The sequence below is a fragment of the Monodelphis domestica genome, chromosome 3 (genome assembly GCF_027887165.1).
Source record: "Monodelphis domestica isolate mMonDom1 chromosome 3, mMonDom1.pri, whole genome shotgun sequence".
NCBI lineage: Eukaryota > Metazoa > Chordata > Mammalia > Didelphimorphia > Didelphidae > Monodelphis > Monodelphis domestica.
Window position 1 is genome coordinate 105,437,830 of NC_077229.1, and position 14,638 is coordinate 105,452,467.

The 14,638-nt window shown below is 39.9% G+C and overlaps 1 protein-coding gene across 4 annotated transcripts in view; it reads left to right on the forward strand.

Moving 5' to 3' along the window:
- The window catches only part of ZC3H3 (zinc finger CCCH-type containing 3), a 517,748-nt gene that overhangs the window by 413,452 nt on the left and 89,658 nt on the right, over positions 1-14,638 (forward strand). For all 4 annotated transcript variants that reach the window (XM_016432074.1, XM_016432075.1, XM_016432076.2 and 1 more), the window contains exons 6-8: positions 4,570-4,657; positions 4,756-4,914; positions 5,823-5,892. In XM_016432074.1, the coding sequence (XP_016287560.1) occupies positions 4,570-4,657; positions 4,756-4,914; positions 5,823-5,892 (317 nt within the window). The remainder of the gene's footprint in view (positions 1-4,569; positions 4,658-4,755; positions 4,915-5,822; positions 5,893-14,638) is intronic.

Consider the following 14,638-nt stretch of genomic DNA (forward strand, 5'->3'; position numbering starts at 1 on the left):
GACACTAATGGAGAAGTCCACTACATTCAGTTGAACCACAGTGTATCAGTCTCTGTGTACAATGTTTTCCTCATTCTGCTCCTTTCGCTCTGCATCACTTCCTGGAGGTTGTTCCAGTATCCATGGAATTCCTCTACTTTATTATTCCTTTTAGCACAATAGTATTCCATCACCAACATATACCACAATTTGTTCAGCCATTCCCCAATTGAAGGGTATCCCCTCATTTTCCAATTTTTGGCCACCACAAAGAGCGCAGCTATGAATATTCTTGTACAAGTCTTTTTCCTTATTATCTCTTTGGGGTACAAACCCAGCAGTGCTATGGCTGGATCGAAGGACAGACAGTCTTTTATCGCCCTTTGGGCATAGTTCCAAATTGCCCTCCAGAATGGTTGGATCAATTCACAACTCCACCAGCAATGAATTAATTATTGTCCCCACTTTGCCACATCCCCTCCAACATTCATTACTTTCCTTTGCTGTCATGTTAGCCAATCTGCTAGGTGTGAGGTGATACCTCAGAGTTGTTTTGATTTGCATCTCTGATTATCAGAGATTTAGAACACTTTTTCATGTGCTCATTAATAGTTTTGATTTCTTTGACTGAAAAATGGGGGCTGTACCTGTACCTCCAGAAGGAGGGTTCCCCGGCTCTGTCCTGTTGTTAAGTTTGAATTTTAGTCCCCTAGGAGCATTCAGTTTGTGATCGGTAAGGAAGGGTTTTCAGAGGTCTGAACTTTTGCTACTTCTAAGCCGCCATCTTGACCGGTATCATGGGTTTTTTAAAAAATTGGCAGAGTTACACTTATCATGACACTCTATTTTATGATAGGAGGCACCCAACCACAGCACTGTATTCTGGGTGCTGATTGGCTCAGTGACTATAGGTTAATAAGAGTGTGGAAAAGGTTTATAGGAGAGTGGAAAGAGTTTAGAAAGCCTTAAAATATATACATATAGTAAAATAAATGTAAAGCCGCTAGGTGAAGGATCACTGTAGTCAGTAGATATGTTAAATGACATCCATTCCTTTTTCTTGTGCTAGTTCAAGGATCTCTTCCTACTCTGGTGCTTCTTTACTACTATGCCCCATCTCTTCCCTTTTTCATTCCCTGGAAAATGGAATGCTTCAAGAGGGCCCTTGCTCTTGAACAGATCTTGTCTCCAGTGTCCACAGACTTAATATATATTTATCTCTTTAAGCCAGCCTGAACTGAAAAATGGCTCACTATGTTTTTTTTTTCTTTCCTTTCTCTATCACAATTCATTCTAGTTTGTTTTCTATTTCATTGTATTAGAGATGTGGTGGAAGAGCCAAGTTGTACTTTTTGCTGCTACTCTACCATCTTGACTACCCTCACAAACAGCTGAACTTACTATTGTCTTTTTCAGTAATTTGTATGGTGAGAGAACTGGAGACAAGACCATGAAGTTTGATTGAAGGAAATAAAGATACTGAGCCTAGAAAAGAGAAATTTAAAGGAGATTCTGCATGATATAGTGATGGGAACACTGGGCTTGGAGTCAGAGATAATGGGTTTAGATCCCAGCTCTGCCACTTACTGCCTATATGACCATGGCACCTCTCTATGCTTCATTTTTCTCATTTATACAATGGGAGTCTTGGATTTGATCACATAAAAGCCCTTTCTAGCTCTCAGTCTGTGATCAAGTGCCTAGAATCATAGAGTTAGATAGATTTCAGAAGGGAAGATAAACTGATGTTGGAGAAATTAATTAGTGACTTTTGAAAATTTAAACCAAAAGTAGTGAAGGCCTGAACTAAACTAGGATGTTAGCATTGGAAATGATAAGTATGGAACTGATCTAAGCCATAGTATGATTTTTTTAGGTAGAGAGGCAATACAATTGTTATATGCTATATGTTATACTGGTTCATTTTATAGCCTCAAAAAAAAACAATCTGATACCAAAAAGCAGATAGAAATCTCTTCTACAATTCCTCCAACAAAGTAGTCTTTCAATTTTTGTCTGACAGTGTCAAGTGAGGGGAACACACTACCACCTTATGTAGCTCATTCTTCTTATGGACAGTTCTAATTTCTGGGGTGTGTTTTTTTACTTGAGTCTCCTCTGTATCATTTCCATTGTTCCTTATTTAGCCTTATACTTGAAAGGCAACCAGTATATTTATTTCTCACTGGTTGATTGATCTTCTACTGCTTCCCTCTTCCCCCATTCTTTTCTTAAGACTTAATATCCCTAGTGCCTTCAGCTGATCCATCCCAAGTTCTTCAGACCCTTCATTATCCTGAGTACCCTTCAACATATTCCATTTTATCAGTGTCCTTCCTAAAGTATGGCATCCAGAACTAAGCACAGTATATGCCACAAAAGATCTGTGGCTTAGGGTAGGGAATATAAAACTTCCTGTCAGTGTCAGTTCTCTCATCCTGGATGCTTAGTTTCACTTATTGATAAAAATAAATAAAGAAACAAACATGAATGAATGAATGAATGAATGAATGAATGAATGAATATTTATGGCTAGGCAATTGGGATTAAGTGACTTATCCAGAGTCACACAGCTAAGAAGTGTCTGAGGGCAGGTTTGAACCCAAGACCTCCTGTCTCCAAATTCTATCCAATGAGCCACCTAGCTGCCCCTGCTCTATTTGTTTTGAATCAGACTAAGATGCCTATGCTTTAGCTAGGAACTATTGATAGAAGTTGCAGAGTCCACTTTCAGCTTAAAAGTAATAATAATAAAATTAGAACTTCCTTAAAAAAAGTTATCCAAAAGTAGAGGGGCCTGCCTCAAGAACAGTAGGTTTCCCATTAGTAGAGGCCTTTATTTGACAACTGAACAGGCCTAGACAGCTTAGACTGGGACTGAAGAGGTTAGGAAAGAGAAGTCTCTTTCTTTTATGAACTCAAGATTGTGAGCCAATCCCACATAGATTTCCTTAAGACAAGTGCAGAGAAGAAATGAGTCAAAATCTCCCTTGCCCTGAGTATGATGATAATTATAATAGTACACATTTCTTTAAAAGAAAAAACAACCTTAAGGTTTATAATGAACTCTTTTCACAAGATTACTTTAAGGGTCAAAGTCCAAATCTGACTATTTTTGTAGCTGAGGAAACTGAGACTCTCAGAGTTAATTACCCAAAGTAGTTGTACAAGAGTTGAACAGCAGAGCTACAATTCAAACCAGGTCTTCTGGCCCCAACTACAATGTTCTTCCTTCTCTAGACTCTTGGACCAGGATTTTGGGTGCTGCCATCTCCCACATGCCCAGAGTCAAGTCCAAGACAGAGCTGTGTTCCATACTATCTGAGAGTCAGCACAAAGTGAGCCCTTTCAGCTTCCCACCCCCAGCCCCCTCTCTCACTGAACATGTTGAGCTTCCTTTGATTTATTCATTTGGTGGTACAGGGAAGTTTTGTGTTATAAAGTGAGGATAGATTTTTTTATTGTTTTTTTTTGGGGGGGGGTAAATTCCCCAGGAAGTGAAAGTTCTGGAAAATGCTAACCACCTTCTGCTCTCTAGGTTCACTATTGAATCAGTTTAACTTCTTAGCACCTCTCAGTGCTGGGGTTTTATTACCTCTTTTAAAGCCAGTTAGTTTATGTGCATTTTTTAACACTGAAAAGCATTTGAAAAGGTGCCTCACTGTTCTTGTCAAAACTCCCACAGTGAGACCAGCACAGAATTTTTAAAAAAGAAAAGGAAACAATCCCCCAACCCCCAAACCTGTACTTCCCTCTTCTTGCCCATACATAGTACCAACTGAAGACAGTTTAAGGATTTTAACCTACTCAAGTTGACCAAGTCAAATGAACAGCTAATCTTCCATTATGTAAAGACCAGGTGAGATCCCATTTCAGGCAGTGACATCAGCACAAGATTCAGAGTAGGATCTTCCCAGCCTGTCTGGTGTCCATCTCAGTCCTATGGTCAGGTTTGGAAAGGTTCCAGTAGGCAATCATGTGCTTCCAGCCGCACCAATACTGTTTTCAGCCTCTGGAACAGATGGAGCCATGGCGTCTGCAACAGCCCAAGTGACAGCTCCAGAGAAGGTAAAGCTCATTGACATGCTATCAAATTCCACTCACTCACTTGGTAACACAGTTGGGCTGGCAGGTGAGTGACTGTGCCATACTTAAACCACCTGGAGCCCAGAGATACAGACTACCTCCCCCAGCCAGCCTTCCTTAAATGGAGCATGCCTCTTCCCCTGCCTAATCATCAGTACCATTGAGTCAAACACATATGGACATTGAAATCTCTAGGAAGATCATGGCATCCTTTGGTCTTACAAATCACCTGCTAGATAAAACCGTTATGGAGAGGGAAAAACACTGGCTCTGGAGCCAAAGGACCAGAGTTCTTATTCTGACTCTTCAAAAGGACTTGCTTGAGGACCTTGGGACAGTTGCTTCTTCCTGTGCCTCAGTTTTCTTGTCTCGAATATGAGCAGTCTCAATGTGCTATTTCTTTCTCAGGCTGATAATCAGGGTGGGCCTGCCCTAGACTGTTTGAACAGTAGCCATGTATATAGGACTTGACATGAGGAAATTCTGTTCATTGTCTCTACATAGGAAGATCAGATGGAGCCACCAGCAGCCCTAGCTATTCCCCTGGCAGTGCCAGCCTGGGCCGAGGAAGTTCAAGTCGTTCAATTGCCAGGTGTGTATAAGGGCTGGGAGGAGGAGAGTGATACTTAAGGAGATGCCCCTCATAGCTCACTGACTCCCATTTCTCCCCTATCCCCTTACTCCTTACAGCCGAGCCATCCAACGAAGTCTGGCTATCATTCGCCAGGCCCGGCAGAAGAAGGAGAAGAAGCGGGACTACTGCATGTACTATAATCGCTTTGGAAAGTGCAACCGGGGCCAGCATTGCCCCTACATTCATGACCCTGAGAAGGTGGCTGTGTGTACCAGGTACTTTAAAGGTTGGGAATCATATGTTCAATAGTTGGGCTGGTTCAATCTTCTCTGAAGGATTTGCTGACCCAAAGACCCTAGTGACTTTTTTGTTTCTTGACTAGAAAGCTGATACATTGTTGGCTCCATTTTTACAGATGAGGAAATTGGGGGTTAAATACTTTGCCTAAGGTTACACATACCCTATCAGAGCTGCAGCTTGGTCTCAGGTCTTTTGTACCATGTCTTGTGCTCTTTCTATCATACTATGCTCCCTTTTCTGTGCATTTAGGATATTCCTACAGTGTGGAAATGTATAGGAAGCACTGGATTTAGAAGCAGTGGGCCTAGATTCAAATCACAGATCCATTTCTTGTTCTTAGTATGTCAGTGGGCGACAGTCTCTTTATCTATAAAATCAGTGGTTAGAGTATATAGTTTCATAAGCCCCTTCATATCTAAATCCCATGATCCTTTGATTCCCACTACTGCTTCATTCAATTTTGGCTGGCATAGCCTTCCTCTTCCCAGACATGTCACCCAAGACATCCTCTGCCCACCCCCAAACCAGGGATTCCTAACCTGTTAGTTACCAAAGCTTCTGTAATCATAGATCATAGGATTTACATCTGAAAGCAGTCTTAATAATCTGAGGGATTATTTCTAAGTCAGAAATGATGACTGTTAAGGGGACCATAGGAAGATGTCAGGGAGCCTGTATTTATTATCTCTGTGCTAACCTGCCCTTGGCATGATCTTCACATTCAACATGCATCATTAGCACCATTGTGAATTTGGTAGCCTATTTCTAAGACTCCCTACCACTGCTGCCTTGGGGGTGGGGGAGGACCTTGAAGGAGTATGCCATTCTCAAATGATAACTCCTTATCTTTCTTAAAGAATCCCTATCCCTTCATTTCTAACAGGTTTTTACGGGGCACATGCAAGAAAACCGATGGGACCTGCCCATTTTCCCACCATGTTTCCAAAGAGAAGGTCTGTATGGCTTAATGAACATACTGGGGCTCAAGGGCTGGCACTCACATGCACTGGAGCTGGGTATTTTAGATAAAGGTTTTCTCTGTACATTCAGAATTATCTAGAGGGTCTCTGATGTTTTAAGAATCAGGCTTCTGAGTGTATTGCACATAGACCTCTGTGAGGAACACTTCCATGAGCATACCTCATAACACAATGCATCCGCGTTACCTTATGCTGTGTGCAGGAGGTGGGTTTGCTTCAATTGAATTCAGGAATAAGAAGAAACTTCCAGGAATGGACAATTAGGTTGGCAAGCTCAACTTGGGCTCAGCTGGTAAACAGACTGGAGGAATCACTCTTAACAAAAAATAAATAAATAAAAAATAACTTCTCTAAGAAGCTAATATGATCTTGGGCTTTATGAATAAAAATATAGTGTCCAGATCAAGGGAGATGATATTATCACCATTCTTTGCTTTGGTCAGATTGCATCTGAAATAATGTATTCTGTTTGGAGTGTCACATTGGGGAAGGATGATATTGATAATATTGAGAATTTCCAAAGAGGAATAAACACCAAAATGATGAAAAGACTAGAGATCAGATCATATGAAGATCATTTGAAAGAAATGATGATGCTATTCCTGGAAATTTGTCTTGGGAATCCAGAAGGAACAATTTAGGCATCTTCAGGTATTTGAAGATAATTTATGTGGAAGAGAAATATTCATTCTGTTTGGCTCCAAAGGGCAAAACTAGGAGTAATGGATACTGTTTGCTTAAAGGTAAATTTAACTTAATATAAGAAAAAGCTTACTAACAATCAGTTATTTCAGATAGGTATCATTTTCCTTGAGAAATTTTCATCACTGGAGGTGATGATGTAGAGAACATTCCTGTTCAGTTCAGATAGGACTAAATCATCTTTGAGGCCCCATTCAGACTTTGATATTCCATCCTTCTGACTTGACTCCCATTGCTTTGCCCTTACTGCTCTCCTGCCTTGGAACTAATACATAGTATTGAACCTGAGACAGAAAGTAAGAGTCAAAAAGACAAACAAAACAAAAAATAATAAGACCAATGTTCCTATGAGAGTAGTAGATGAACACTGAATCCAACAGTAAAAGACCTGGGGCTGGGATCCCAGTTCTGCTACTGACTACTTATGTAATCTTGATCAAGTCTCTTTTCTTCAGCCTCATTTTCTCCATTTGTAAAATAAAAGCATTGGACTATATGATTTCTTGTGTCCCTTCAAGTCCTTGATCCTACAACTTTTACTAGGACCACAAAGACTCACAACAATGGGTTAGGAGAGAAAGGAAATATGGAATAATGGAGCCTTAGAGATGAAAAAACAACTTTCCTCAGAAAGCCAGAGCAAGGGTAGTAAGCAGTCATCCTCACTCACAACCTTCTTATACTTCGAGTTACCCCTTTTATTTATCTCTTATCCCCTCTTCTTATGGCTAACAATCAAGATGTGGACCAAGAATAGGTGTTTGACCTTGTGAGTTGGGCCCTTCTATCCTGTCTCCCTCTCTCTTTGCTCTCTTTCTCTGATCAGTAGCACTGTCCAATCACCACTGCATTCCCACTGCCTGGCTGATGCCTACCTTGCTGGGAGCTGGGGGCCAGGCAACTCATTAACACATTGGAAACCTGTCAGGCTAGAAGTCTGAGATTAGGGAGGATCTTGCCGTAGAATATCCCCAAGAAAGATCTGCATCAGTCACATCTCATCTCCCCTCCCTCCTCAATCAGCACTGAGATAATTCTATTTTTCTCTGTTCCCCTCCTTTCCCAAAGCAAACTCTGAGCTAAACTCCTGCCAACCTTGGACCTGGTCCCAGGGATCTAAGTGGGATGAGCCTCCAGCTCACCTATACTCAGTTTGACTTTAGCCTTTTTGTCCCCTTTATCTTAGCCATGAGGGACTTGAAGATAATCCAAACCATCAGTAACTTCTCCTGCTTGGGAGCTGAATTGGGAGCTTGACAAAATCAAGTCCAACATGGAATCTAACAGAGAGATCTCATCATCCACCTCACACTGAATCCTTAAGGGGCTGCTGTTGGAATAACCAGTAACTTTGTATAGAAGATAAGGAATGGTACCATTGCCATAGTTACCACTCTCTCTGATTTGCAAAAGTTTCCTCATAATAACTTTGTGGGAGATGCAGAGCCAGTATTGTTATTACCTTTTTCCATTTGAAGAAATAGGTTCAGAGGTTTAAGACAGCACTAGTAAGCATAAGATTCGTGTTTTCTAACTCCAAGTCTTGTCCTGTTCACTATTCTCTACTGCCTGTAGGTGGAGAGGTGCTTTTCTTCTTCCCTTCATCAGACTCAATGTCTCTCAGTTCTGCAGCTTGGCAGTGTGTTAAAGAGGTTGTCAAGAGGACAGGGTATCCCTTGCTTGCACTCTGCTCCTCTCTAATAGGCCTTTGTATCATAATGGAAGGTTTTCATACAGGATCCTGAGAGCCTATATTCACAGATTAGCATCTGCTCACTGCTTTCCTTTTCCTTCTTAAACTCCCCCTTCCTGTTTCTTTGGCCCAGGCTCTTTTTTCACATACCTTGTCCCTCACGGCTATCTCAGACCTGAGGCAAGTAGGTATTTATCCATATTAGTTTCTTTCAATTCTTAGGGACTGAGGACATCAATTTCCTAGCCATCAACCCAGCTACTTTTGGGTAGGGAGCCACCTAGACAGAAGAGAGTTTCTCTAGGGAAAATGGATCCCCTTGTTCATCAACAGATCTAAGCATTAAATAAATTCTACCTCCACTTCTCCAAAATCTCCATTTCAGTCCCTTTCTCCATTCTCCATTGCCTCTTACACCAACCCAGCTTTCTTCAACTATTGTCCTTACCCCTCCTCTCTGCTGTAGAATCTCTTCCTTATGAATGGATATGAGCAAGCTTCCCAGGGCCTCAACTGGACTTACCTACCACAGTGATCTCTGTACCCTCCTTCTCCCTTCCTACCTCGATATTAACCTTCCTACCTTGGATATTAACAGTTAATCATTAGAGACTCCTAGCACACTCCTTTTCTTAATTAAGTAGAGACAATGGCTATGATAGACAGTCTGCGCCAGAGTCTTCAGAGGAAGAAAAGAGTTAACAGTGTGAGGTTTCAGTGATCTTTGATTAAAATCTTTGATTAAAATCACCACATGGTATATCCTAGAAGGAAGGTAGAGGTGACCTAAGTGAGAGAAATCTGTACTGTTTAATGCTTTTACCATTTCTCTTCTTTAGCTCCACAGATCTCAGTGTTAAGGATCTCAGATTTTATCTGGTCCTAAAAATGGAAGGTTTTTTTTTTACAGTATACTTGAATGATCATTCGGCTTCCACCTCCCTAAGTGCATAATTCACTTATTGGGTAGCCTCTAACATTTTGGGATAGCTTTAAGTGGGGGGAAGTTTCTCCATATATCAAGTTTTCCCATATATCTTTCAGAGTCCTACACACTGGCTTTCTGAGACTCTCTGACTTGTTCTTTCTCTTGGCCAACTAGAAAGAGTCCCTTTTCCTTTATTTCATTTGAAAAATAAGTTGAAATTTTTCAGAAGGAACTTTTAATTTACAGAAACACAGATGTTGATGATGTACATTTCAATCAACTAAATATGCACCTATCAATCAAAAAGCATGTCTAGCATTGACCTGCTATATATGAGTCCCTGGACTGAGTGCTGGACATACAAAAATAAAGAATGGAACAAGCTCTAGTTTCATTGAGTTTATATTTTAATGGGATAACAGAGAGAGACTGAGTTTATTATTTGGGATCAGGAAAGGTTTCTTGTAGGTGGTGATTATTAAGCTGCATTTTGAAGTGAGGGAATCTGTGAGGCAAAAGTGAGGAGGAAGTATACTACTAGCATGAAGAATAATTGGCGCAAAGCCTCAGAGAAGACAAAGAGCTTTGTGTTAGCAGCAGAGAAGAGGACAACTTGGCTCTAACCTGAGAGGAGAGGAAACAAAGTAAGATACAGTGAGGCTGGAAACAATAACAATATTAATAATAGCATTATTATATAGGGCTTTAATTTGCAGGGCATTTTCTGTTATGTCATTTCAGCCTTATACCATCTTGTGAGGTAAATATTATACCCATTTTACAACAAGAGGAAACTGAGACTGAGGGAAATTAAGTGACTTGCCCAGAATCACAAGTCTCTGAGGCAGGATTTGAACTCAGATTTTCCAACAGTCTCTACCATACCTAAATATAGGTTGGTGTGATGTGTTCTAGGCAGCTTTAACATATTTTATCTTAGAGGAAACAATTAGAACACTGGAATTTACTGAATAGGAAAAAGATAAGGTCAGATCTGCATGGAAGGAAAATCACTTTGACATTTTTGTAAAAGATAGACTGTAGTAGGGAGAGATTTAATGCAGGGAAACCACTTAGAGGATCATTGCAGTTATCAAAGCAGGTGGTCATGAACATTTGAACAAAGGAGAATAGAGCAAAAAGTCATATGCTAGAAGATATTTTGGAAGTAAAAACAGCAAGATTTGGCATCTGATTGGATATGTGAGGTGAAGGGAGAATGAGAAGTTTTATATGATAAAGCCAAAGTTTCACATATAGAAGTCTAGAAGAATGATGATGAGAGCCATTGACCAAAATAGAAAAGTTTGGAAGAAGGGTAGATTTAGGACAAAAGATCATGAATTCTGTTTTGGACATGATGAATTTAACATTTTTCTGTGATGTCCAGATTAAAATGCCTATTGGTAATTGGTGATGAGGAGCTGAAGTTCAGGGGAAGAAATCTGAGTCTTCTGCATAGAGTTAATGAAAATCTTGGAAGCTGATGAGGCCAGTAACAGTTTAAAGGGAACTGAGGAGAGGGGAGACTGTGATAATATCTTGAGGACCACTTGAAGTTAGGGAACTTGATCTGAATGATGAGCCAGCAAAAGAGATTGAGAGGGAACACTCAGTTGAGATGAGGATAATAATGGTAGCACTTAATGGCATTTATATAGCACTTTAAAGTTTGCAAAACACTTTTTACATATTATCTCATTTGAGCCTCAAAATGACTCCGAGTTAGATACTATTATTATTATTTTACAGATGAGGAAATGGAATCAGACAGAAATTGAATGACTTATCCAAGATCATACATCTACTAAGCTCTCCCCCTCCTTTCCCCCGCGCCCCCCCCCCCCCCCAAGCTTTGCCTGTTTATATTTAAATTACATGGAAAAAATTTTGGGGCATTTATTTTCTGACATTTTGATTCAGATTCTTCCTACCTCTCCCACCTCCTCAGATGGTAAGTCAATAGTCTGATATAGTAGTAACTTCTAAGGAAGGATTTGAAGCCAGGTCTTCTTAACTCCCGAGTCCAGTGCTCTGGCCACTCACTATGCCGCCTAGCTATTTGCTAGGCAGGACTAAGAGAGCTGAAAGATTTATATTATGAAAACCAAGAAAGGAGAGAATATTAGGAGGACAGAGTAGTCAGTAGTTTCAAGTAAAGACCAGAAGACTTGTCATTTAAGAGCGCTGAAAACTTTGGAGAGAGCAATTTCAGGTGGTAACTTGAGGGGATGAAGAAATAAAGCAGACTGTACTAAAGTCCTTACAGATATCTCGTTTGATCCTCCTAACAACATTGGGAGGTAGATAACTATCATTATTCTCCATTTTTACAGTTGGAAAAACTGAGGCAGACAGGTTAAGTGACTTGCCCTGGGACACATAGCTAATAAGTGTCCGAGGCTTGATATGAACTCAGACCTTCCTGACTAGGCTCTACCTACCATGTACGCCATCTTGATAACTGCTTGATAACATCTGGTGAATATTTTTTTGTTTGGTGGTTTGTTTGTTGTTATTGTTGTTTTGCTTTTTAAGGATGAGGGAGAATTAGGTAGGGTGGAAGGCTGTAAAGAAGGAACCGATAGAGGGTGATTGAAGATTTGAAAAGGAAGGATGATTGTGGGGACAGTGTCCTAGAGAAAATAAGAAAGAATACAATGAAGGGCACATATATAAATGTTGGATTGAAGGATCACCTCATCAAAGACTGAAGAAATGGAGAGATTAGAGAGTGATATCCAGAGGGTTTGAGATGAAAAGAAAGGGAAAAGGGGAGAAATTGAATTTAATTTTCTCATGTTTGAGATTCTCAGCTTATAGGAAAAAGATGTGGGAAGTTTGGGAAGGGAAGTGAAAGTTTGTAGTAGCTTCCATAAGAAATGAAAGATAGGAATAAAAATTGACTTGCTATAGCGAGGACTCAGTTGAAGATGGCTATCGTGAATTTATAGTTTGTACAATCAGCTTGGTTGTGTGATTTCCTCTAGCTCCATTTAGCAGCATGTGAGTAGAAGGGGAAGAGGCATATGATAGGAATAAGCCTGGTCTAGGATTTGGCAAGGAATGAAAGATGACAGGACACCAGGGCAAACGTTTTAAAACTTGATGACAGTGTGAAGTTAAATTGGTTAACTTGAGTTGAAATTGGGAAGGGTGAAAAATATAGTATGAACAAAAAGGCCAGAAAAAAAAAAGAGCTATGGAAGGGTCATGTACATAGTGAGAGAGTGAATGAAAGGAAACCATGATCAGATAAAGGAATTAAAACATTTTTTTTGATTAAGGTATTGGAACAATTATAGGTAATGGTGAGTTGCAGTGTGTTAGTATCCCGATGGGTAACTAAGGTGGAATGCGAAATTAAATCATGATATTGAAGGAGATTTTGAAACTACAAGGTTAAGAAATTTGAGAGAGGGTTAGTATGAATGTTGAAGCGCCTTGGTATAAGAGCAAGAATGAAGACAATGAACCAGATGTTGAACTCCTGGAGGAGGCAGAATGGCCTATACGGAAGACTACACATAGCAGCCACCATGATGTGAATACAGTGGAAAATTTTAATTCAATAAACTTCAAAGGAATTCCTAAATATGTGTATAACCTCTTGTTTTGTTTGGGGATGAGGATTTTTTTTTTCAATGAAAAGGACTATAATCAGCCTTCATTCTAATGGAAGGCTAGAATATACACACAAAATGTAAATTGTAATACAAAACTGAGGTGTGGTGGGGCAAAGGAGAGGCTCTGCCAAAATAGTCTAAGAGAACTTGAGGAAAGAAAGATCATTATTTGCCAAGGAGTGGAATCTTGAAGGAAAAGGATATTTTCAGTAGAAATGAATGAATACTAGGTGATAGCATGCAACAAACATGGAAGTTGGAGAAGGCGAGATGAATTTAGGGAGTAGCTTTTAGTCCAGTTTAGTTGGAACAGAGAGTATTTGGTGGGGATAGAGCAGCATTAAGATGAAGAGATAATAATTTAGAGCTAGCTTATGGTGAGTCTTAAATGCTAAAGAATTTCTTTTACCTTTTATTTTGTAGGGAGCCACAAGCAGTTTTTGAGTAGAGAAATGACATCATCAGGGTCCTAAAATGAAGAAAATAATCTTGAAAGTTTTGTGAGGGTTGGATTAGAAAGGGAGGTAAAGGGTGTATATAGGAAATCACTTCAGAGACTATTGCAATAAGCTGGCTAGGTAAGAGGTGATGAAGGTCTGACTGAGGGACTGCAGTATGAGTGGAATAGAGGGGACAGGTGCAAACCATACTGCAGCAAGGAAATCAATAGCCTCTGACAGCTCATTGTTTTGGGGATGAAGGAAGAGTCACAAAAGATTCTTCTGTTATAACTGATATTCAGCCATAAATTAGTTTTGACTAGACCAACCCAAAGTTTCCTGATATTGTTTCCTTCTTCAATTTGTCTACAAGTTATTCTTTATATTCCTGGTGCTTACAGAAAAGTAAAATGTGAATAGAATTGTAGAATCTTAGATCTAAAAGTCCATTCTAAGCAAGAATCCATCTACAATAGGCCTCATAATTCATAATTCAGCCTCATCTTGAACTGCTGTAATGAGGGAGAGATTATTGCCTCCAAAGGCAGTCCATTCCACCTTTGAGACAGCTCTAATTGTTAAGAAGTTTTTTCTTATATCAAGCTTAAATCTGCATTTATGCAGCTTTCACCCACTGGTCCTCAGGGGCCAAGAAAAACAACTCAAATACCTCTTAAACATAATAGTCCTTCAGAAACTTGGAAGATAGCTATCATGTGATATTTTTTTAAATCACTTATTCAAGTAAAAGATAGTAAGTAGCATAATGTGGTACAAGAACTGGGTTTAGAGTCAGGAAGACCTGAGCTCAAATCCAGCCTCAAATGCTGACTATTTGTGTGTCCCTAGGAAATTCTGTTAATTCTTGCCTGCCTCAGTTTCCTCATCTACAAAGCAGGAGTAATAATGCTACCTCTCTCTCCGGATTGTTATGAGGATCAAATGGGATAATATTTGTAAAGCACTTTGTGAACTTTAAAGCACAATATAAATGCTCCTTTTGCTGCTGCTGTTCCTCCTAAAGCTTCTTTTCTTTAGACTAAATAGTCCTGATTTCATCAAATGATTCGTTATTTGGCTTAATCTGCAGTTCTGTCACTATCTTGAATGACCTACTTTGGATACCCTCTAGTTCAGGGGTCCCAAAACTATGCCCCATGTGGCCCCCTGAGGCCATTTATCCAGTCCCCACTGCACTTCCAGAACTTGTTACGGCTAGCAGTGACAAATATGGAACCAGAAGTTGACCATCTCATTAGCCAAAAGCAGGTTCATAATTCCCATTGAAATACGTCAGTTTGTTGATTTTAATTTACTTGTTCTTTATTTT